Genomic DNA, 25,372 nt, shown 5'->3' on the forward strand with positions numbered 1-25,372 from the left:
TCAGTGGACGTCTGTTGTCCATTCGCAGCACTCGCGGCTGCCAAGATGAGGCACAAGGCCAAAAGAAATTGCCTCATTTTCCCAATTGTCTCCACCTTTCACTGGACACAATTCCTTCACCTCCTGAAAGTTAAAACATTATTTTATATACTTGCTATTAAAGCTTTTCCTGAAATGTAATAAACTTTAAAACGCACTTTCACAATATTAATTGAAAAATCAAAGAATTCTTATTCTCAAGTTAATATCTTGAGTGAGTAAATGGATTTCGTGTGAAGTGACAAAGACTTTGAGAGTGACTAAAATATATTTCCATTAAAGCTCTTTATATAACACTCTTTGCGTACACGATCTTGTATTGCCGTTAAGTCATTATCTGTCCTTCCATTGCGACATCAGAGAACTTTACAGAAGAACAAAGAATTGGGGATTTTTAGTCAATTCAAGATGTCGCGATTAGAACGCTTGTAAACCAAATTAAATAATTTCACACCAAAAAACCAGGGTTAAACATGCTGAAAAGTGCAAAATGAGTACGAATTTCACGACTTTCCAGAAAAATCTGGAAATGCAGTCAATTAGAGAAGTTTTTGCAAAGCATAACGGTGAATATTGTAAAATCGCTAATTTATCAGTCTAGACTTTGTAGTTTAATGGGTTTTATCTAGTTTTCAGTGAACTACAGCTTTTTTCTAATATTCCTTCCGGACAATGACCGTGGATGAAACTGAGTTTGTCTTTCAACAAACGCCAAATTGACTAGCATTTGGATTTATTCTATTTTCACAAGTCTTTTATCATATTCAATTAGGAAGAAAGCTAAACTTCAGACTCCTGGTTTAAGTGTTAGAAGTTATCGATACTTAGCGATATGAAATGCATTTAATTTCCTTTTTAACACAATCAAAAGGGACGGATAATTTTCAATATTTCCCTTCTAAAATTATCAGTCGCGACTTTGTGATTATTTAACCATATCTTGATTTTTATTTAATTTTGATAATTCCAAAAAAATATTTAAATATCTAATTATTCCCTGAATATCTTGATTATTTTCTTTTATTATTGAATCATCAACGCAATGATATGCAAAAATGCGACATGAATAGCGTCCCTCACGCCAATTTTACTGCCCTCTGTCAGTCATATATTCAAATTATAATTAAATATTCAGAAAATGATTAATTATCATTTGATTTATTGAAATATTTTGCCGAAATTATTCAATTTTTGATTATTTTGCATAAAGAATGATCTTTTCATTATTCTTTTTCGGTTTTTAATTATATGTTTGACTGAAATCATTCAGATTCCTTAAAAATCGTCTTGAAAAATGCAAGCAATTCACATCGATAAGCAGCAAGTGAGATAATGCTCTGAGATTGATGTTTTTGTGCGTTCTTAGAAGTCTATAGAATTTTTACTTTGTCGCCGATCATAAAACGCACAAACAATGAACACTTCCTCTTGTTTTTGAGGACAAAAAACGCCATCAGTTTATCACTTATTCGGTACAAAACATTGAGAATTCCCCGCACTCCGCTATAATCTCTTAGTCCTTGAACTAGTCAACAGATCAGACATTGAAATCGAATTCCTCGACTAGGAATTGTCTAAATGCATATGCAAATGCCGATAATACAGACCAGATAATCACGCCAACTTCCTATCCAAAGACCCCGGAATGATTAGTGAGATTCACCTCGTTTGGCACAACGACGGATGCCGTGCAAAAAGATCGCGTACATCACGGCAGAAAAATGAGGCTACAGAAGTGCTTCGGGCAAAAAACTGTAAATTACTCACATCTAAACGTATAGAATAGGATTTATTGCCGCACTTCTTCGCCCAAGAGATTCTCCGCGCGGTTATTGGCCAAGAACGCGCACGAAATTCTTATTATTCCGCCTTGCTTAGCGTCTAAACGAGAAATAGTTAGATAGAACTGCTCTCGATGACGCTTCAATTCGGGAGGCGCATTCAGGAAATGAATATTTCTCTGTGTGGAATTTAAGCTTTTTCTCCCTCTCCCAATGTTTAATAGAAAAAATGGTGAATTAAATGTTGGAGTTTTGCATCACATGCAAAAGGCGAGTCCTTCAGCAGTGCAACAACGTTGAGAGGCAATTAGAATGCGAGCAGATGAGAAAAAGAGATCATTAATGGGTGTTTTATTGAATTAAATCTATTGCATGATAAGCGCCGTTGCAAATTGAGTGGAATCGCAAAAATGCAGCCGAGGAAGATCGGCAATTATGCAACAGATTTGCTGAATTGAATTAAAAATAAAAATTCCTCCAATTTTCGTCATCAAACCTGAATTACTTTTTCAAATGCAAGAAAGCTAAAGTCCACATTTTGCCCCACCCTGTGCACGAAATTTGCATGGTGTTTTTTCTTCGTTTTACCTCCACAAAACCACACATAAAATGAATTTCACACAACTTTTTGCAAGTGTCTCAGATGCGAAATATCGCAAGTCCCTCTGATCGATTGATCGAGAGAAATGGACATTTTATTGCGTCCAATTTGGAGTGAAATTGAGTGGCGCGAACAGTCCGAAAAAGATTCACAATTCGTGTGTGCGCGCGTCTTGCGTAAAAATTGATCGCGTCGTGTGTGATTCGAAAAAATGTCGCTGGCTTTCAATTTCTGCTCAAATTTGGTTTTCACCGGATTGCAACGGTTGCTGCTCTTCGCGCAGAAATTGTGCTAATTATCAACACAGCCAATGAGGCAAACAGAGCACAAAATGCCAGGTGATTAAACATTTTTCTGTGTCTTTTGTGCAAAACTCACCGAATTTCCGGCACAAAATCACTGAGAAACGTGCGAAACTGTATTTGCAGGATCAATCCTTGGCTGTGACGGTATTTCATTCGGATTGCTGTTGGGCGTTGCGATGCGCAGCAGTGATTTAGCCCTGTGTGTCTTAATCTTAGGATCTGATGTGTAATCACGAGAATGCACAGCACCTGAATGTTGTTTAACAGAGAGAGAGCAAAGAAAAAACCAATTCAATATCCCAAGTCAAGGAGAGCTTATGAGTTGACTGAAGCCACTTGACAAATTGGATAAAATTCTGGTGAAGTGAGGACTTTATAGAAGAGTCTCAGGCCACGAAGCTCCCCGGGAGTGGGGGAAGAAATTCCCGCAAAACACACAGCACAGTGTCGACAGTGCAGAGAGAAAACCGCGGAATAAGGTTCCAAGTCGATTGTACTCCATTGAATTAGTTCGAAGAAGTTTGATCTGGAAATGAGTGAAAACGTGGGCTTCAAGAGGCCCTCGATTGGCGGCGGCACTTTTCCCCCTCATCAAACGCCACCAACACGAGCTGCTCCCCTCGATCAATTCAAGTTCAAGACCATCTATTGGGCGGAAAAGATCCCTATCGCCAAGTGTTGTCGCCACAATTGCATTCGCCAGTGCGCGCACTGGTCATAAATTTGCAATCAACTTGGATGAGAGGCAAGAGAGCAAAAACAGCGTGTCATTCATTTTTGTGGCGAAGATCCGTCGAAGGGCGCCTCGAAAAAGGTGAAGGATCGCGTCGAGTGGGAAATTCCCAGATCCGAAGGAAGTTGTACTTGACTGCAGATGGCATCGAACCTCCCGAAAAATATTCCATGCCTCCCATCGGCGAGTGTGTTCGGTTGGATCTGGAAAAAAGCAGAACACATGCGTTTTCTGTTAGTTTGAATACCTCTTTTGGCCACTGTCTGGACTTTGTTATCCACCAACGCTCATTTGCGCTCTCCAGAAACATTATTCCTCAATTCTTTTTTTTTTGGCCAGCCACCAAAATGGCCAATTTTCATTGACACTCTCCGTTGCACACTCTGTGAAATAATTGATCGCGCGCAATTGGCAGTTAAATTGTCACGTGTTTTCCACACGACAACTTATCCTCACGCGCAGTGAATCGCATGAAAAACTGCCTCAAGCTTGTAAAAAAGTCGCTCTTCTCTCTTGCAAGGGATGAAGGCTACTCGCAAGCGGATTGTGCGATAAACAAACTCATAAATTGTATAATTATGTGTTGAATTCTTCCTGTTAGAGTGATTACAGACTTGCGGATTACCCTCAAACCGAAAGTTAAGCTTTCGGAGTGTGTAAAGGTCAGATCAGCGACAAGTCGTGGTTGATTTGTTAATTTTGTCTAGATTTTGTCAAAAGCGTGAAATTTTACGTTAAAATTCCGAAGATTCGAAAAAGAATTTAATGATTTTAAGATCCCTAGAAATCATTTGCAAGAGATGCGCCATTTTGTGCGTTTTGAGCTGTCAAATGCTTCTGAACCATGAGAAAAAACTGGTTGATCCTTTGATACATTTAGGGATAATCCGCAATTTAGCGTTCAACCAGCTATCAATTGTACACACTCAAGTTCTCGCTTATCCTCTCGTGGATCATCTGCAAGTCTGTAAACGCTCTAACTGAAACCAAACCTTTAACATCTTATTATTGTTTGACTGCATTTATTTTGCGATGTTTTCCGTTTTCCCCAGTTTTTCAACACAATTTGAACGCGAAGTATTTAATAACAATTCGAATCATTTCAAAGAAAACCGATGTGACATGCGAGCCGCCCTGAAATGTGCAAATCGCCAGAATTGAATAACAATTTCTCATTTTCCAATAGTTATCAATTTAATTACATTATTTACATAACGTTATTTCTTTCACTGAAAACCTCTTAAAAAAGAATTGTGCTCTTGTCAATGTTGAAGATGATTTCATGTTATAGAAAAAGACATTCTTACACTTGTAGTCAGTAAAAGATCACTTACAAAATAAGAATGTTAAAAATCCTAATTACTTCTTTACTTATTCACTAAAATTTCTATAAATATTCCTCTATATTCTTCACATAATTTATGTAACTCTCAACTAATCGACTATTTGAAATTTTTTTCTGACATTTTCCTGTGTTTTTTTTTACTTCTTCACCAACGTGTCGATTAATATAATCGCAATTCTTATCTCAACTTCACGATTTCATCCATCTTTTCTCTCGCACAAAATACAATTTCAACCTTAATTACATTTGTGCGGTTTTATGATAGGTGTTCAAAAGAAAAACAAATATTACCTTATACAAATGAAAGAAAAGAACGCTTTGTTCAACTAAATACTAAATAGATATACACAAGTATTTCTCACTAGGTTGTCGTTCTGTGAATCTTTTTGTGATCATCATCTGGACTACAGTGAATTTTCCCTGCCTGTCGAATAAGATCAAATCCTCCGCAGACCCGCCATGAGGGCGTTGGCCTTTCGGGTGGGCTGCACGGACATTGGTGCCATCAGTGTCTCCTTCTTCGACACCTTCTCCTCCTCACCAATTTCCTAATCAAAGATCAAAAGCTTTCATATATTTTGCCATGCCTTTGGCTCTTCTACTGTGGGGAATGACATGAAGGAAAAGAGAGAGAGAGAAAGAATTACTTAGTGCAGATGAAAATTAGTGAAAAAGAAGACAGATTACGGAAGAGTGATAGAAAAAGAGCTGAATTGACACTTTAAATATTCATCTTCAATACAATTGCAAGTGAGCATACTTTATCATTTACTCAATTTTATATAAATTGAAAAATGACTTCTTTATAGTGATTTCCATGATGATATTCAAGTGACACAGCAATTTATTGAATGTGAAGGACGAATTCTTGAAATATCCACCTGAATTACATAGAATTAACCGAAGTAATTTAGATTTATCTGTAACATTAAGAGATATTAGAGGAGAGCAGACAAGTTTTAAAAGCTTTAACATAAATTTTAAATCGCGATCTTCAAATCAAAGCTTTCAGATATCAATTCAGCATCTTTTCGGCGAAGCATGAGCGGAAAATGAAGGTGAAAGTGTGACAATACCTACGTTAATATTGTTACAACTGGCCAATTTCATCTGTGCCAACTGCGAAGCCGGCGTGAGGGAGTTTGTCATCATTGTCGACACGGCTCTCTTCAGCTTGGACGGCGTCTTATTGAAGGAGAATGCTCGACCAACCTTTTTAATGTGAAAATTAATCATCATCTCTTCACCCATGCAAAAGTTCATTCTCCTTTTGAAACATACCTTGAGTCTCGTTCTCGTGGCAAACTTAAATGCCTTCGATAGCGTGCCAATGTTGAAGTCACTGATGTCAATGTTCAATTCTGAAGAATTTACACTGGCCAGAAATTGATCGGCATCAGCACGACATGAATTCTCCGCAAGTTGCTTACACAAACTGCGCAGATACATTGTCTTATCCACTTCCTCTTCATTGATGCTAAAGTAGTACTCCTTGTCCTTATTCTCCTTGCTCAGCCGACAACTGAGCGCAAAGGCGCGCGGACTGTCCCTGATGTCCACCACAAATCGAATGGAACTGAGTGAAATGAGCTTAATATGCTTATATGACTTCACTTTGGTCGTCACATTGAGACCATTCATTGTGGTACTGGGCGATTTGGCATTGTTAAATCCGCGCGAGCGCTTCTTGCACACCTCAATGTTATCAGTGAAGAGACACAGCATTAACGCATCACCACGACCACTCAGTTGATCTGAGAGTTCGGTGACTTCACACTTGGACACAAGACTTCGCTGTGCTGACACAAGATCAGGCTAGAAAAGACACACAAATAAATTATCCACATAGAGAAACATGAAATTCAAGCAAAAAAAAAGACTCACTGGACAATTGTCAATATCATTAAAGATATCAAACATGGCTAATTGTCCCTCCGTCTTGCGCTTGTCCTCATTGATATACGTCATGACTTCCTTGATAGCTCTCAGAGCTTCCTCCAACTTCTTCGCGTCCGGATTGCTCTTTGGTGTGTGCTTAAGAATGTCTGTCAATAAACAAAGCAATGTTAATAAATCGGCTTTCATCTTTTTTTCACACACACAGCTCACCATTGATTAGAAGACTAATACTTGGCAATCTCTGTACTGGACGAATCATCAGATCCTGAAGTGATTGTCGACCACATTCAGGTTTTGCCTGATTGATCTTGAGAAATGCATGAAATCTGGGCTTTTGATTATCACATAAGACAAGAGCATCTTTCATTTGACTGAAGAAATTCACATAAGGCGGATATGCCTTTATCAAGTCATCCCGATGATTGAGAATCACCTTCCCAATTAGACACTCTTCACTCCAATTCACCTGCAACTCCTTAATGCAATTCAGCATCTTCAGATGAACATCGTGAATTGGCTGAAAATTACTGAAGATCGCACGAATCTCTGATTTATTCAGCAAAGCATCACTTGGATTTGTGTCGGCCATCTTCTCCAGTGGCTCCTTGAACAACTGCCAAACAGAACATCAAGCATTAATTTGATTCAATGCTGGCAAATACTATTCTATATAAAAGTGGGCGTTAGAACTACTTATGGTTGGTCGGCAAGCAGACAATCTGCCAGAGTAAAGCAAACACTCTTCTAATGGAGAAGTCTGTGTCCCACAATTGGACGTTAATGTCCTCCTAAGTAGATGGCAAATACAGCAAATTTCCTCACCTTCACTATTGTGTCCAAGATGCCCACATAATTTGACTCTGTCTGGCAGAAATCAAGAAAATGGTTGAAACGCATTGACTGCTTCTTGTTCGATGTTGGCACTTCTGGTGTCGTTTCACTCTCCGGAATCACTTTGCTCACGTCATTCTTATCCGGACTCGTTGTGCACTCTAAGAAAGATCCAGAGACAGACAACAGTCCAACATCTGACACAGAAGAACGCCTCTTGCCGATGCCCAAAGGCGTCAACTCCTCCTTGATCGTTCGCGACAGACGCTTTCGCTTCCTCTTGTTGAATGTCACCGGCAACGAATCCCTGCGATCACTGCACGGCGTGTTGGCTATGCTGTCCAGATACTGAGAAAACTCATGCATTAAACCACTTTCTAATAGGATTAAGACGCAGTTTTATACGTACGTCATCGAATCTGTAATCAGTTTCATCCGCAAATCCATTCTGAATGGTGTACCAAAACCAGTCGGCCTTCAGGATGTGAGTCTTGGAGTTCTTAACATCCAATTTCGTATGAACTGCGTGCTCATCGACGATCTATTGATATAGAATTCATACTTTCAGCATAGTTTCCTCAGAGTACATTCATTGAATTCACATTGGTGTACAAGAATCACATGAAATTGATAATGTCACATTCATTTTTAAAGCTGTGACTACAAAATAAAATGCTATTTAAATTATTCTCTACCTTTAGAGTCTCTCTTTTGGGAATTTTGTAGTGTCCGCAACAACGCATAATTTAAATTCTTGCTTTCATGTGACTCTTGTAAATTCCAAACTCCAAATATATGTATATAAATAAAATACAATAGAGATAAAAGTAGTGGCTGAAATATGGAAACATTTCACAAATCTTTTTTTTTCTAAATGCACCAATCAAATTTTCACTTTACAACATTCTGTACAAAAACAAAAACAGTGTCTTTTGTGTGTCTCAAATGTTGAAATGGCAGCACAATTTAATTACAATCCAAAAAAATTGTCCATTTGTGTGTATTCAAAGTGAATTTTTTGCCAGAGAAAAAGTGTTGGTGTTTTTTGTGCGAATGTGAAAAAAGATATTATTATTGTAAGCAAACACAATAAATAACACCAAAAAAATTAGAATAAAAGAAAATCAAGAAATATTCAGCCACCACCATTTTGAACCCGAAAATTAATAAGCGCGAGAAAGTCATGCAAGAATATTATTATTATATTTTCCTGATGATTTGAGAGAGAGAAAAGAAAGACATTAAAAAGAGACTCTTTTACACCTATAAATGCAAACATGTAGCACAAAAAAAGAAGAGAAACAATAAACACTGACAGCAAATACCAGGCAAAACAACATTTAGTGATATTTTTTCTCTCTCTCTTCTCATATTATAATGCATCACATTTTTTCCATGGAGTTTCACTCGTGAAAGAAGCCTTAGAAAGTAAGTGTGCTTCAATGGTGTGATAAAAAGTTTTTTTTTCTTCAGTGATAAAATTCAGCATTAAAATGTGCTGCCATATTTTTCTTTTATAGTGCTTTAAGAAAAGATGAAAATACGATGAAGTTTTTTGTGAGATTTGCATGAAAGACGCGCTCCCTCGCGAACTTATGAATTTCCGGATTTTTTCACACACTCTTTTCCCACAATTGCAGAGAGAGAAAGATGTTTTGTAATTGTGGCAAAATGCGCGCAAAAATTGCATTTTAATTAAACACATTCTACGTATTTTTTTTTGAACTTATATACCGGCAATGTGGACGACGTTGCGACACTGGAAGTCGATTGAATGAGGGATTTGCGCGAATTGCTGGTATCACATCGACTCGCCGTGGGATAATCCGTGGGTGTGCCGCAGACAGAGTGTCTGCTGATAGTGGGATGGGATTTAGAGGGGGCGATGGGTGTCTTGAAACCGCCACACGACGTCGTCTCGTCAGCATTCTCCATCAGCGTGTTCACCGTGACATCGAGAGTTTCATTGGCCTCTCGGCAATTGTCTTCCTTCCTCCCGAATCTCTCCACTGACCACTTGCTGGACTTTGGCGTCTGCACGAAATCCTTCTTGGACGATCGCGTGATCTTCTCCTTCATGCCCTTGAACACCTCCTTCATCGGCCTCCGGATGCTCTCATTCAAATTCGTCGACTCTATCGATGTTATTGACGTGATGGAGGCATTTGGATCAACAGATGTGCGATTTGGCCTGAAGATACTCGAAATGGGTGTCATGAAGCTCATGCTGCGCTTCAATGTGCGACTAATTGATCCTGTTCGTGTCAATTTGGGCTTCTTTGCCGACAGCACATTGGCCGGTGCCAGAGAATCAATAGACGCCAATGAGACATTATCAAAGCTGTCTCGCTTGCGCTTCATCGTGAACTCATCCTCCTCCTCATTGATCGGCTGCAGCACTGAAGAAGTCCCCACAAAGGAATCCTCAACAAGAGTCATCCGAGATGCAATTGGTGATATCTTCACATCGTCATTCTCCGTGGCATTCTGTGGCACTGCCTTGTCATTCTTATCCACATCCCGAACAGGACTGGACGTCAGCAGAGGACCATCATTGTTCTTCTCACTCTTCTGTGGCAATTCCAAGACACTTAATTCAGGAGAGGGATTTAGGTTGTCTGGAAAATGACCACCCGTACTTGACATGACCTGAAAATGTGATTTTGGCTCTTTCATCTCCACAATTTTAGTTATATTTTACACACTGCAGAGAGTAATTATAGAGCCACAGACCACAAGCATTGCATAAAGCATTCATTACATAAATCAAACATTGATTTCTCTGCTCAATCACAGAATAAAGCCCATGTTTTGACATAGCTTAGGATTTGATGTCGCGTGGCTCTATATTCACTTTCGCATTAACTGTTTCGGTGAAAGCAATAACAACCTCTTCTGCAATACTCAACGCAAGTTAACAATGCGCCGGATTATTTGGACATCAAACAAACACCATAAATATGCAACAATTGAAAATGCGCTCAAGATAAGTGCATCAAAACACCATATTTTTGTCATTCACAATGATGTGCTCCTCAAAATGCCCACAAGAAATACTCTCCCATCGTCAGTGTGGCAATTCTCGTTGGCATATTATTAAATTTTGGTGCAAAAAACCGGTGTGAAAAATGTAGTGTTAAGAGTTTGAATGAATAAATTTCAGCATTGATGCAATTCTTTTGTGAAATGAGTGCAAGAAAAACTATTTTCTTCTGTTTGTCTGCCAGACGAAATAAACAACACTTCCTTAAGGATATTTTACGGTAATCACAACAATAAACAAGACGTCTGGACAGTGGAATTTGACAGGGATTTTCTATGTGTGTTCACCAACAACAACAACAACACTCACCACATGTGTACAGTCTGGATCATCAAGAGTGGTAGGAACACCACCATTTGACACAAGAACATCCACCATGTGCTGATGTTCTTCAGGTGAGAAGCCGAAGAAACATATTCTCTGTCCCTCGAAGGCTCGAGTGCGGTGTATCCTTGAGAAATCCTCCTCATTCGCACTGAAATTCACCTCATCTCGACGCTTCCAGGCGTCAAGCACCCAATCTGACTGCACAACAGTCAGCCGATAAGTCATTGCGTACCTTTAGAGTGGAAAAGAAGAACAGCGCATTTTAGCGTAACAGTTTTGTTTATCATCACACAGAGAGAGTTTACTTACTGATACTTTTGACCACCGCTATTGTTGCATATTAGATGAGTTATTCTCGAATTCATGTCCTTTCGGATTTTTCCACCCATCGCATGAATCAAATTCACCAAGTGTGTCTGGGAGGAAAGAAAGAGAAAAACCGGAGTCAAGAAGGCTATTTAAACCATTTAAAAACTCCAAGGAGTTTCAATGACTCATGGCTTTTGTGCCATTTTTCTGGGCAAATTTGTAGAAAGCAACACAACAGGTAGATGAGAAAACCTGACAAACTGTGTCTTTCTCATCTCAACCTTATCAAAGTTGAGAAGGGATTTTACAGGTAAAACTCTGATTACACGATTGCTATCGATAATGCTTCCCTTGAAATCACCTTTCTTCACATCTAATTTTAGGGATTTCCCCATGACGTTGCCAAACAACACAAAGTCCCCCATCATTTACCACAAACTTTATGTACAACCCAAAAATACCACCATTGGCGGTTGCTCTTCTCTGTCTCGCTGATACTCTCCATTTCCCCTCCTGACGTTGACTGCAGGAAAAATCATTAGAGCATAAATTTACAGGTTTCTTCACAATTATTATAACCACCATCACAGGCCAACATGAAGATTCCATCGTGAATGTAAAAACAAACACCTGTCCGACACTCTTGCGTCGCACGTTAATATGCCATTCTTCTACACTCTTTTTTCACCCTTTCTTTATACATTATGATAAAAATACCCAGAGAAAGAGACGAAAGTTCATCCATTATACTATATGTATAAATTTTGCCGGTCACTGAGAAAAAGGGCGAGTTTCATACGCTGTGGGAGTGACTTTGTGGCAAAAATTCACAGTAAGTTATTCACCTTTAGTCATGTCGTGAGGATATAAGTTACAATACTCAAATAGAATAGAGAAAGAAATAAATCATGTAATGAAATCCTCACCAATTCCTCCTTCTGACGAATGCCAGTGAAGCAAATTATAACACCTTTCATTGCATAATTGTAGATTGGTCGATTGCTGCTCGGCAGAGATTCTTTTGCAAAGAAGATCTCCTTGAGAGCTGGTGGACCTAAAATCCTGCAAAGACACAACAACACACAGAGCGAATTGTAATAAATTCCACCAATTTATCTAATACTCAATGGAAGAATCCTCACAATTATGCTAATAAAACCAGATTAAATTGTGCAATTAAGACAACTCTTTCTAACCATTTGAAATTGCCTCGCGAAAACAATGAGAAAGAGGAAATTAACATGAAAGAAGAAAGCCCTCCGTGAAAATTTTTCCCCACCAAATTATTTCAGATTAAGACGTCTTAATTGCATTTCTCAAAACAACAACAAAAAAAACCAAGCTCGAGGAAATAAAGAGTCCGTCAAACAAATAGAGTGTATAATAATGTGGAAGACAATAAGATTATTAAAGCCGCCGCAATTCAAAGTGTCTCAAATACGATTTCGCGAGATTTATGAGAAAATTCATCTCCTTTCTCACCTGTGTTTACTCTTGTGTATCGCCTCATACATTGGGCCCTCAAAGTGGCTCAACACGAAATATGTGACCCAATCATCGTCCAAGACAAACTCCGAGCCAGTCTCTGAGGTAATCACCGGGATACCAAAGCTCTGGGCCGCCTTCACGACACCCTCGTCATCCAGCACTGTTCCCACGAGGCAAATCCGTCGATTCTCCACCTCGGCCAGCGTGGACATTTCTGCAAAAGAGACGATAAAGACCTAATTGCAACTTTACAGTCATAACATTTATAGTCAATTCATTCATTTTTCGTCGCGTGAAGATATGAAAAGCTGGAAGATTCATGTGAAAACCAAGAAAATCGACCCTTGCAAAGTCTTTTGTAAAGTTGTAATACGAAATTGGTAACTTTTATGAACGGAAATACGAAATCCGTATTTTTACAACGACCTGTTAATTTTACAAATTTTTATTGATTATTAGGAAACTCCCGCATTCTTAGCTACATGATTTCGTGACATTTAACTTGTTCAACTGACCACTGAGAAGAGTTGTGATAAGATATCCCAGCTCTTAAACCACTTTGCATAAGTACAATTTCTTCCAAGAACTCTAAAATGACTCATGGCCAAGGATTTGCCTTCTGTAAGCACACATACAATTCGCCTTTTTCTATTTTAACAAGACATAACAACAACAACATTTTCACCGTCTATTCTTAGTACTTCTCACCAGTGGATCTCTTTCAAAATGTGCGATGCACACACCTCTTCTTCCCAATTTGCCAGATGTTTGTCATTCTCCCAATACTTCCACCTTCAAATTCACCGAATATATTCTCTCCGTCAGCCAATTTCAAGCGACGACTATTTTCTCTCGACTGCACAATTCATTCACTAATGAAAGTTTAATTGATGTTCGAGGATAGGAAATAGCGAAGAAGAGAGAGAAAGAGAGCTTTTAGTCTAATTGTGCATGAGAGTGATTTCTCAAGAATTTCCCTTGCAAAATCATCAAAGAACAAATATTGACGAAAACCCGTCAAAAAAAATCAACCCTGCGATCAGGAAGAGAATCTCTAAAAAAAATTAAGCGCAAATTATCACAGTATTTATTGTAATTCACACCTAAATTCATGTGGTATTTTTCACAAAATGAGAGAACTTTTTTCCCCCTCTTTCTCATTCACTTTATTACGAGGTGTGAATCGACAATTTAAACATTCATGTGCAAATTGCCGGCATATTGTCTGTCGGTTTGGAGATGATTAACAAAAAATGATCTTTCTATCTCTCTTTTTTTTCTTTTTGGTTATTACACCAACCAAAATGCTCTCGTCTCAGCAGCATTCTCGCTGCATGACTCATGTTTATATGAAATTGAACACAAAAGGAATGGGAAAAATGTATTAATTTGAGGGACTCTCAAAAGTAAAATTTAATACACTTCTCAAAAGACACATAAATATATATATATATATATATATATATATATATATATATATATATATATATTATATTATATTATATATATATACAGTGTTTTTGTGTTGTATTTCCGCCGTTCGAGTAGGAGAAAAGAGCTGTTTGTCTGCCAGAGAGACAGAAAATGGTTATGCATAATTAGAGTTAATTTTAGCACGACTTTGAACTTTGTTGTTATATATGTATTTCCATCTCTTTTCCACAAAATTTGCACCTCCAATTTCAAGAGTGGGCAAAATATTATTGGAAAATATTGCAACGTCAATTCACAAACAGCAAAATGTGTCTAAAATTAGATTATGTGAATGGAATTCTGTCGAAGTCTATTTCAAACACCTCTTTTTTTTCTGTCATATCTCAATCAAAATGTATGTTTATGATCCTCTCCTTCTCATGTAACCATTCCACACACTCTTTAACATTAATGATGATTAACAACACCACAAAGAATGACAAATATCTGACATAATTCTATTTTTTCCACATCTGCGAAATAATATAAACTCGAGAAAGGTCTTTTGCCAACACACACACTCACACTCTTGAGGAATCTCAAGAGTTTTACCTTCTCTTTTTCCACTTTTACATCTCTCTTCATTTTTATATTAGATTTTTAGCCCACCACAAAACCTTGTATCGCCTTGCTTTCTTTGCTATTTGGTTCTCCCATTACAAGTATTTCCACAATTAACCTACACACGAGAATTCGAGAGCGAGATTAATGTGGAAATGTTAGACTGTAAAAAAAAAAAAAAAGGAAATTGGTCTTTTTTCCACCCCATTTTCCATGCCACACATTCGCATCGCACTGAAGCTAAAATTCTGTACATTGAAAAAGTACACAGAAAATCTCTCAGTTTCTGTGTCTATTTCTGTTGATGGAATATTAATCTTCTCGATGGTGTGTTTATTTGTAATTTTCATTTATTGCTTGATCTCTTGTTTTCTGTTTGCTTTTCCATAAAAAAAAAATCCCCATTGATTTTCACCATTGCTCAAAAGTCTATCAACGTCATTTTGCAGGCGCCAAAAACTCTTCTTTTTCATCGAGAAAAACGGAAATTCTGTTTTCTCTCTGTTTTTGGGAAAAGTGGAAAACTATATTGCACGCGTGAACCCAATAAAAGACTATCGAAAAATTATTTATCATTGGTTTATGCAATGAAAATATGACCATAATGAGAAATTACAATGTTTCGTTAATATGTGAATATTTCCATAAAAGTTTCTTCACTGTGTTATGCTTATAAATATGTATTAGGGGTAAGTGGGGCAGCTTCAGATTCAAAATGCTGTTCCAACTTTAGGATTTTTTCTTGAAAAATCGGCTGAATATATTGAAATGATCACAACGCTCAAATAAACTCTCGTCTATTGAGCTTCAGAAAATGCCTTTCATTGGGCATTAAAACTGATCCTTTTTCCTCTAAAGGAGATTGAAAATAATATTGTAATTTATCTGAAACTGCCCCGCACGGGGATGTTTCGGATTGCTCTGGGGCAGTTTCAGATTTTCACTGATATTTACCTTAAATTCCATTGTGGAATTGTTGAATCGCGGGCAAATGATCACTTTGATATCTATTCTACGCACTGAAACTGTTTGATTCCCTAAAAATCGCCTTTAAAGTAATATTTTCGCGACTTTTCTGGACCCTTGCACGCACTGTCAAAATTTCTGAGCGAAAAGCAAGTTGCCCGTCATTTTTCCTGCATCGCAACGCCACCATGCGTGAGTGGTGGCAACTTCAGTGCCACCACAAATCAAATCAGTGCAAATCAGTGATTTTCGCGTGTTTTTCATCACTTTTCAACTAAGAAGTCGTTTAACGTGATGAAGCAATGCAGCACAGAACGGCACTTTGTGAAAAATCTTCAATATTTGCCACAAGAAAATTTCGACCGTGATGTTGCGTCAGACTGTCAGAGCGCGCTGTTGTCAGTCCGTGGCGATCCGAAACTGCCCCGTGTGCAGTGTTTGTGCATTTTCCACCACCCACTGAAAAGGCCGTGCCAAGGAGGAAAAGTTCGGGCATATTTAGAATCTCTACTTAACTCTCAATAACCTTTGATTGTGTTTCACGCGAATTGTGGCTTTTTTAATGGAGAAAACACGCAATCAATTCGGCAGCAAAATTCTAGTTTGTGAGTGATTTTCAATTTTCACTTATTTTATCTAAACAGTAAAGGCAATCCTGTGCAAATTTTCGTCAATTGTAGTCCTTAAGGACTACAAACATTGTGTGAAGACCAGGAATTTATTCATGTAAAAATCTCTGAGAAAATTAAGAAATCTGAAGCTGCCCCAATCTGAAGCTGCCCCATTTACCCCTATAGCCGTTAAAAATAACTCCACTGCACCCTACATTGTATAGCTGTTATATTTTCATGATCTTGAACTTTTCTCATGAGTGGAAAAACTGCTAAATGTGTTTCAAGTAAAAATCATTTGTTCATCGAAAGTCACTTTTTGATGTTTACGATTTTGACCTCTTCTTCTTCTCATCCACTTTACTGTTTGAGAAATTAAGGTTTAAAAGTCTCTCTTCTTGTGATGTATTATCTACTTGCATGAAAATATACTGCGTTTGCAGCACTTAAAAAGCTTGAGAAATATTTACTGCACACATTCGCCAAGGGCAAAGGAAATTGCTTTGAGAATATACAATAATTATTCTGTATCAAAATTTTGAATTTCAATGATTATTTCTATTACATACACATATAGATAAATAATCAATGATGAAGAAAAATGGTGGAAAGACAAATAATCTCTTCAATATCACTCAAAAGAGTTCACAGTTTTGGCAAACGCAAAAAAAGATTTTTCTTCAATATGTGCGAAAAGACTCTCAATTCTCGCCACATTCAAGAAGAAGAAAAATGACGACAGAAAATCTATCTCGCACACGTCAAACCACCCAAAAACGTGTGTCTACTGAACCAATTTTCTAACATTAGTACTGAAATTATACTCAAAATAATCTACTCTTCGTCTCAACAGAAGCACGAGCATCATCGCGTGCGGAAGCTCTCAAAGAGGATATTTTTAATTTGATACAGAATTCATTAGAGACACTCACATCGCAAATTGACCAACAAAAAGCATTAGTGTGCATTAATTTAAATAAAATGATTGATCAGCTCAATTTTCTGAGAATTGCAGTAAGAAAAACAATAAGAAAACCTCCTTCTTCGTCGTCATCCTGGCTTTATTAATAGTCACAAATGTGAAGTGACGAAGGAAATTCTACTGTATTTTCTCAGGAATTTTCCTTCCTCTTTGCACACAATATTATAAAATATTTGTGATTCAACACAGTCAACCAACAAGTGAGTGGACATCGTATTGTTTGACGTGGGAATCAGAGCAGAGCAGAGAGAGTTCCATATAAAATGTTGTGACAATCGCAAGGTTGTCTTGTCTTAGTAAATGAGGAAAAAATAGATATATTGAGAGACTTCTCAGCAAGTTCTTTGCTCACCCAAAAATAGATTGACACATCACAAGTGCCAAGAAACTCTTAATGACAATCTCTCTCACTAGCAAAGTAGAATTTATCCGATTGAAGGAAATAATTCCTGCTACAGCCGATATTTGCCAGGCCAACACGAGAAAGCCAGTAAGAACTCGTAAATCTAACAAGTTGGCGAAGAAGAAGGAGGAGGAGGAGAGAATTTTCACTGATTCACACATTTTTTCACCATTTTTCACCATCAAACACCGGCCGAGTGAAATTTATTTCTCAATGAAAAAACACGAGCCAACAAATTTGATATCTAAATATATTTCACACCAATTTGTCTTAAATTCTTTCCGAGCGCGCCCAGAGAAAGTGTAATAATGTAAGAGATTTTTCAGAGGTGGTGTAATAAATCGGGTAAACCACAAATTTATTGAAGCACACATAAAAGTCGTGCCAAATTAACATGTGAATTGAACATGGCTCATTAGCTAATTCTCAATCCTTCCTTATCAGCTGTTTAAGTGGGAAAATTTATGTTGATTGCAAAGAAATAAAGAATATTATGTAAAATAATAAAATGACACGTGCCACTTTACCTAACATCATTTCTTTAACGGATGACAAGATAAATATTATGAAGAGAGAATCATGTTTGATATCATAAAAAAAATATGACCCAATTTTGCAAATTAAACAAGCAAAGGCAAAACTGTTTATCTTGTAGTTTTAAACACTCCAATATTTGTCTAAAAAAAATGTAACAAAGAGTTTAAAACAGAAATTGTCGAGAAAATCTAATGAAAACCAACAATTTTCAATTGATGTGACTAAATTAAGTCACATCTTTAATTCATGACTACGTCAATGCCTTATTTTCTGTCTACAAAATGGCAAATTAAGGTGATTCTGTGGTTTACACAGCAAAATTCACTTTCATTCATGTGATATTTCTGCACGATGTCTCATTCAACTGCTATTAATTTACGCTTCTTTCGGGATTGACTAAGCGAAATGGCGATGTTTAGAGGAAAAGGAGTGCGAACAGACTTACACACGATGGTTTTCACTTAGATAATTTAACTATATATGCGAGTGGAAAGAGAATTGTGTTGAGGTTCATTGGCATAGATTGTTTTCATTTGGCTTCTGTCCTGCTGAGTGATTTTTCCTCACGACTTTTGACGCACTTTCTCTCTACACCCATTTTCCATTCACACACAACACACTAAATAAAACATGTCAATATATTATAAATTCCACCCAAAATGGATTCAAAGTAGTTTAATTGAAAATCAACATTGGAAAATATATAATCAAATTGCACAATTTGCATGATTTACTTTCCATATATAAATGTATAAAGAAAAAACTGTTTGCGAGAATAAAAACAATAAAGCACACAATTATAGAGATAATATTGTTTTACTTGTTAATTTAATAGTCTGTCGTGCAACTTTTGCTACACACCATTTTTTATGTGGCAATTGAGAGAAGAAAAAGAACTGAAACATATTGTGAGCAATTTTGTCACATTAAGTAATAAAATAATCAACAAGTCAAGATGCAAAATAAAGATTTGCAACCTAGTTTTGCTCAATCAACTTCTTCATCTTTTTTTCTTCTTTCTCTCTTCCTATATTTTGCGCGAAGTCTTTTATATTCAATTGACGACAACATATTTTTGCATTATAGTGGCTTTAAACCGAATTGAACAGGTTTGATTTACTCTTTTAAAAATCAATTCAATATCATTATGGTTAGAACCAAACGGAACTGGTATTTTCACACCACAATTACACCGTCATTTGTGCATTCCTCCGGATAATTCTGCCACAAAAGAATCATAGTTAAGAGTGCAAGTGTAAAAAAAAATCGTAAAACATTGACCTCACTTTCACCTTTTTACACATCATCCAACTTATCTGGTCATGATGAGTAAAGAATAAATTCATTGGGATTTTCTGGGAAAGCCAGCGAAAGAGTGTGAAGAAAAAGAATTTGGCGCCAAAGTGATATTTAGAGTAAATAAATATGTGAAAATATTTATAAATTTTCCCATATAGTGGCAAAAGAAGTATAAACAGAGGACATTGCGGTGTCTCAGCGCCTGTGTTTCATATGAATTTCCCCCCCTCGCAGTCGAAGAGACACACTCATTGCTTTAACATCTCTTTTTCACGTGAATCAACTTATTCAGCACATCATCACGATGTTGAGAGAACTTCCTTTGATGGCTATTCCTCCATCACAGTTTGCACTAAAAATAAACACAGGAAAGAATCACCCTGTGATGAAACAGGTGAACAAATAAGAGAATAAAAATCATGCGCAGGTTCCTTTAAACGGAAGTGAGTCTTAATGGAAGCCTCTAAAAGAAATGATTTATACATTCCCGACGCTATTTAAACATACACACACAGAGATCATGATGATTTTGCGTTGTGGAGGAGAAATGCAGACAAAACTGGCAGATGAAATCTCAATTGATCTCATGGACAAGATCAATTGCAAACTTCTATTGAGATCTAGTTGAATCTAGACTACAAAAACGACCATCTGCATTTCATCACACATGTTAATTGATAAGCAGAGATTGAGATGAATTAATTGAAATGTCAAGACTTCCCAAAAAAAGAGCTCAAACATCTCGCATAGCTCTTATTGTCAATCAACTCCCATAAGAACCATAAGCTCCGCAATGACGTCATTCAGCAAGACACAACGTCAAATTAAGGAATTCTCTTTCTATCATCATTTCATCTGCTTCACACTCGGACTTTTTCCCCCTCGAGCACAACTTTATGCCACACTATGTTTACTTACATTTTGCAGTCACATCGCCAATTGTTACAATTATTATTATTTATTCACGGTTACCAAGCAATTATCGCGCGTACCATAATCATGATTAGGAAAAGAAACATTTGTAAATAAATATAAAGTCAATTCTTCACGGAAAACCATGACATTTTTCATTTAACGGAAATATTGGTGGATGGATTGAAGTTAAAACGCAATGACTCTTTTCTAACTCTTCTTTTTCCCCTTTCCTTGATGGATCATTCAACGCGCAAAAGCCACTCAAAAGATGGCAGCTGGTGAAATAAATTAATTAAAATCTTTTAAATATTCTCTCCCTTACAAACATTTCACACAAACACACATTCAAATCCAAACGCGCGTGTTTCTCGGTGAGATGAAGAAGATGATGAAAAAAATCAGCAACAACAACTTTAAACTAGACTGAAATTATCTTGTTCGACTCTCCTTCTGATATGTTTTCTCGCGCGCCGGACTCTTGACTGATTGCAAAATGACATCTTCAACCTTCATGCTCAATAAAACAAATGTTATTCCCGCTGAGAATTCTCAGAGTCTCTCCCATAAAGCCCCAACTAATTTACACATTCGCAACACCCCCACAGATAAGTTTGGGATCACGGCTGCAGTCAATGTACATTGCGCACGAAGGCACAGAAGTAAATCCACTCATAAAACTATCCGCGACAACTTGAGTGTCTCTCAAACTGTTTGTCGTCAAACATTGAGTCAAAATAAGATCGAAAATCTCTGCGTGTTATGGAAATTCCAAGATGAAGTCACCAAAAATTTCATTCATCAATTGAATATTAAAACACAAATTCACCTTTCAATTGGTTAAAATAAAGCTACAAAAATTGAGTCATATCAGACTCTTTATCAAGAGTATTAAAGCAATAATTGAGAAATATGAACTATAAAACTACCTGGATCAAAAGGATCTCCAAAATGTCATGCAGATATGAAGAGAAAGTGTGATCCTAATCAAGCTACGGATAGGAAAGACTATAGATGGACTAAAGAGCACTTAATCAACAAAACTGAAAGAAAACCGCAAAGAATTCTAGCTCATAATTATGTGAAAATTAAAAAATTAATAAATAACATTTAAGCATAAATTGATAAGTGAATCGAAAAACGATAAAAAGTCAGAATTGTCCTTTTTCAGGAAAGGAAATTGAAAATTTCACTATGAAAAATCGATTATTTAAAATAGTTTTCAATTCACAAGTGAACTGAAATATTTAAAGAGCTAAAAACCCATAAAATATTGAAGAAATTGAGCATTTTGACCTACTCAAACTAATAATAGCTTGACAAGAAAACTATCCCTGATTAATTTAGTCCCATTTTACCTCTTCTTCACTTAAAATCCTCTCTCAAAGCATTTCTAATTGCAACCCAGAAACCCTTATCTTGACCAAACCCAATGGAAAGTTCTAGTCGTCTTGTCTCAATCTTCCTTCGTCAGGCTTTACCATCATTTAAGCATTGACAACTTCTTCCAAATCCTCACTTTTCTACCTCTTTTTATTGCGACAAAAATTCCATCAAACACAACAACATCTGAGATGACAAGGTTGAAGCCTTTACAAGGAGGTAAAGAAAAAAAAGGAAGAAGAATGCTGACAATTTGTGCATATTTCATATGGAAAAATCAAAGGAAAAATGTGTGACAAGATGTGTGTGTGATCATGAGAAATGATTACAATCTTCATCGCGGCAGTGTAATCAATCAGCGCCGTTCAGAAAGAGCTTGAATTTTACAGCTGTGCGCGCCTCAAAGTGTGAGATCAACGCTCCCTCATCCTTGGGCATGAGACATCTCTGCTCGCCCAAGGAGCACAGAGACCTTTCACACTTCTTTCCGCTCTTGTTAAGTTATATATCGCCAATTTACCAGAATAATGTGGTCCAATGATCCCCCAATGATATCTCGCAATTGGCATTTTCACACGATGAGTGTTTCTTCTGTCAAGCACGCGTTTTTTCTTATCTTTTCTTCACTTCCACTTCAACTTCACTTTTGAGGAAAATCCAATCTTTTCTCTTTCCCCCCCAAAAAACAACAACAATTACAAGAGATCCGCACGATATTTTACACACTCGACCATCGATTTCCTCTTGGCCTTGTTACACACTGAATCAGTTTTTCGGCAATTTCGAGCACCGCACGCAAGATCTTCCATCATCAACCATTCACTGTTAGCAGTGAACTGAAATGGAAAAAATATCTTTTCCACTAAAACTTTTTCAGACACTTTTGTGCCTCTCTTTTCTCTCACTCTCACACACATTTTGTCTCATCGTGCTTCTACCCGAAGAAAGACTCTCACAAAATGACCACACTTTATTAACATCGAAGAGACCTCCAAGACATGTTTGTCTGCCAGGTAACAGAGTTTGTCACTTTGCGAGGAGTGGAATTTTAAAGACAGCTTTATAAACCATCAAAAAAAATCTTTAAATTTCAAACATGAACAAAACTTCACGTGAATTAGAAACATTTTCCAATGAAAAATCACCCATAAATTTACCCCATTTCCGGAAACACACACACACACAGACAGACAAATTAAAACCTCCCAAGAAATTCCCACAACATATTTTGTACTGTTTTTCTTCTTTTCTTCTTCTTCTCCTCCTTGTGTGAATGAGATTGTCTGCATGTTGCAAATTTTACCTGTTGCTCACTCCCTCACACACATTCATCTCACTTCTTCAGGCGCGAAATTAACGGAAAAACTTCAAGCGAAACAGAAGAGGCAAAGATGCTTCCCATTTAGCTCACTTCTTCTTCTTCAAACTGTGTGTTTGATGAAATATTGATTTTTAACTGTGTTATAATTTTGCGAATAACTCTTCAACCATTTCAGTCATTGCATAATTTCTCTCTTTCTCTCCCTCTGTCTTCATCCAATTAAGAATTTCAAACTGTATTGAACAATGGGGCCAGTTTTCTTTTACAATTCATAAAAAATATGAGTGATTCTGTAGGTGTCATTTTGAATACAACACACACACAACATATATTCAAATCTCGCACCCTGATCCTTATCATGCACATTGTCCAGATAACAGTTTCCCTAATGAAGCACCATCCAATTAGCCAAAGTGATTTAGAAAAACAAGAGGCTTTATGTGAAAATCACTTCCTCTCTCTCTAAATCTTTAAGTACACGACAATGCAATTTCAATTTATGCATTCAAGTTCGTGAGAAAATTGATCTTTGCCAACACACGCAATCGATCGTTTCGAAGTGTTGTTGGATTTTAATAGACAGATTCCTTCAACTGCATCCAAAGACAGCTCGGGACTTAATAATGGACAGTCTTAAGTCTGGTCCAAGAGATATTATTGGAAGTGGTAAAATATTTACAAATTGAGGCATTTCTTGAAGCATTTTCAGTCAGAATTGAGTGTGATAAACACTTAAAAGAGTCTAAAAAAAAATGATTGAAAATGCATTTAAAGACGTTCAGAAGTGTCTGAAATGTGAAAGATTCTGCACAGATTTGTGTCCCTGCATTTTGGACAATATAATTCACAAACCTATTGATATTTCGAGTATTTTCACACAGAAACTTTCACTGGTATCAAAACCAGTGCAAAAGAATAATAAATAATCAAAAATATCCATTCAAACTTCACACCTATTTTGACGGTGCTGCAATTTATTTAAAGATCAATTATATTTACATTAAATTATGCAGTGATTCTGCAATCTAAATCTGTGCCATCGAATGTAAATATTTAGCTGAAAATGTGATTTTATTTCTGTTGCAAGAATTTTCACTCTAATTGGACTTGCTTCACTCTCTCAAAATTCACTTTTCAGAGAAGATTTTCACCCCCAAAAATAAACATCTCTTCCACAAAACCAATTTGATCATGTGATTAATGGGAAAATCATCGCGCGAGTCACCTCAATTAATAATCTAATCCTCTCTTTGCACTGCGTCATGAAAATGCGTGCGTTCACTCATTCATTCAGCATCCTCTGACGCCAATTCTGGTGGTGCGAATTGAGTGATTCTTGGCGCTGCACACGCAGGAAGTCGAGCAGTGATATTGGGAGCAAAAATTGCGGGAATCGCTCGCAGAGGTGAAGTTGATAATGTTAAAAATTCTCCAACGAGAAAACAGGTAGAGTGACAGTTAAATTAACAGCTGCTTGAAATTCGAATGAAAAAAATCCATTGCGCGCGTGCGAGAGAGAAGCACGATCGCATTTTCCATGCAAAAAACCCACATGACCATCTCACTCTCGCACAGGGGCGCTTCGAGCGATCGCAAATCACTCCATAAATAGCGAGTAATTGGCTGAAAAAGCAGCGAAACTGCACTGATGGCGAGCCAAAGCGCCCCACAGTGCCCCAATAATTTTCATCATCACCCGAAATGTGGGGAAAATGTGCCACTTACCTTCGCATTTTGACTGTTCGTCATCGCAACTGGTGGCATTCGGTCCACTGACGCCACTTTCTGAAGCACTTTCCATCGCTCCTCACCCACTTTGGGGCCCCGCAGACAGCTAGAGTGTCCAATTAGCACCGTCACCACGATCCCGAGTCGGGTAATTGACTGCCTATCACTCCGGAATGTCCTCAAAACAGCCTCCAAACGGAAACACTCCAATCAGACTCCAGTTCAAAAAAATGCCACACGACGCACCGCTTGATCCTCAATTTCACCCACTATTTCCTCAGATATTGTTTCACTTCCACACCAGAACACTGTTCCATGTCCCCACGGAGGCTCACAGCAAAGACTGATGTGAATTTTCACGGAAAAACCCGCTCAAAAGCCTCGCATTTCCCTCACTGAAGTGCAAAAGTGAACTGAAACAGTTGCCAGCCAGCGACAGTTTATCATCTTCACAGCGACACCAGCGCTCGTGTTTGAGCGGAGAATCATTTGTCG

General features: G+C 37.4%; 2 protein-coding genes across 8 annotated transcripts; both read right to left on the reverse strand.

Annotated features, from left to right (window-relative positions):
* Positions 1-2: 2 nt before the first annotated feature.
* On the reverse strand, positions 3-2,892 carry LOC132259876 (uncharacterized). The gene is made up of 2 exons (XM_059757685.1): positions 2,800-2,892; positions 3-123 (listed from the first exon to the last, which is right to left on the reverse strand). The coding sequence occupies exons 1-2, from the start codon at positions 2,877-2,879 to the stop codon at positions 117-119; spliced, it is 87 nt and encodes a 28-aa protein (XP_059613668.1). The 5' UTR covers positions 2,880-2,892; the 3' UTR covers positions 3-116.
* A 1,724-nt stretch (positions 2,893-4,616) lies between these two features.
* LOC132259872 (protein ECT2) lies at positions 4,617-25,286 on the reverse strand. Of its 7 annotated transcripts, none has more exons than XM_059757676.1 (12): positions 24,875-25,286; positions 12,696-12,915; positions 12,140-12,275; positions 11,214-11,320; positions 10,887-11,136; positions 7,944-8,075; positions 7,526-7,882; positions 6,914-7,316; positions 6,689-6,849; positions 6,086-6,619; positions 5,885-6,016; positions 4,617-5,352 (listed from the first exon to the last, which is right to left on the reverse strand). In XM_059757676.1, exons 1-12 carry the CDS (start codon positions 24,948-24,950, stop codon positions 5,242-5,244), a joined length of 2,619 nt encoding a protein of 872 aa, XP_059613659.1. In that variant the 5' UTR covers positions 24,951-25,286; the 3' UTR covers positions 4,617-5,241. The 7 variants fall into 7 exon arrangements, with proteins under 7 accessions (XP_059613659.1, XP_059613661.1, XP_059613663.1 ...); XM_059757678.1 differs by lacking the exon at positions 24,875-25,286 and adding an exon at positions 20,452-20,490; XM_059757682.1 differs by having other exon boundaries at positions 5,236-5,405.
* Between the last annotated feature and the right edge of the window lie 86 nt (positions 25,287-25,372).

Source organism: Phlebotomus argentipes, unplaced genomic scaffold, assembly GCF_947086385.1.
Source record: "Phlebotomus argentipes unplaced genomic scaffold, Phlebotomus argentipes genome assembly scaffold_18, whole genome shotgun sequence".
Taxonomy (NCBI): domain Eukaryota; kingdom Metazoa; phylum Arthropoda; class Insecta; order Diptera; family Psychodidae; genus Phlebotomus; species Phlebotomus argentipes.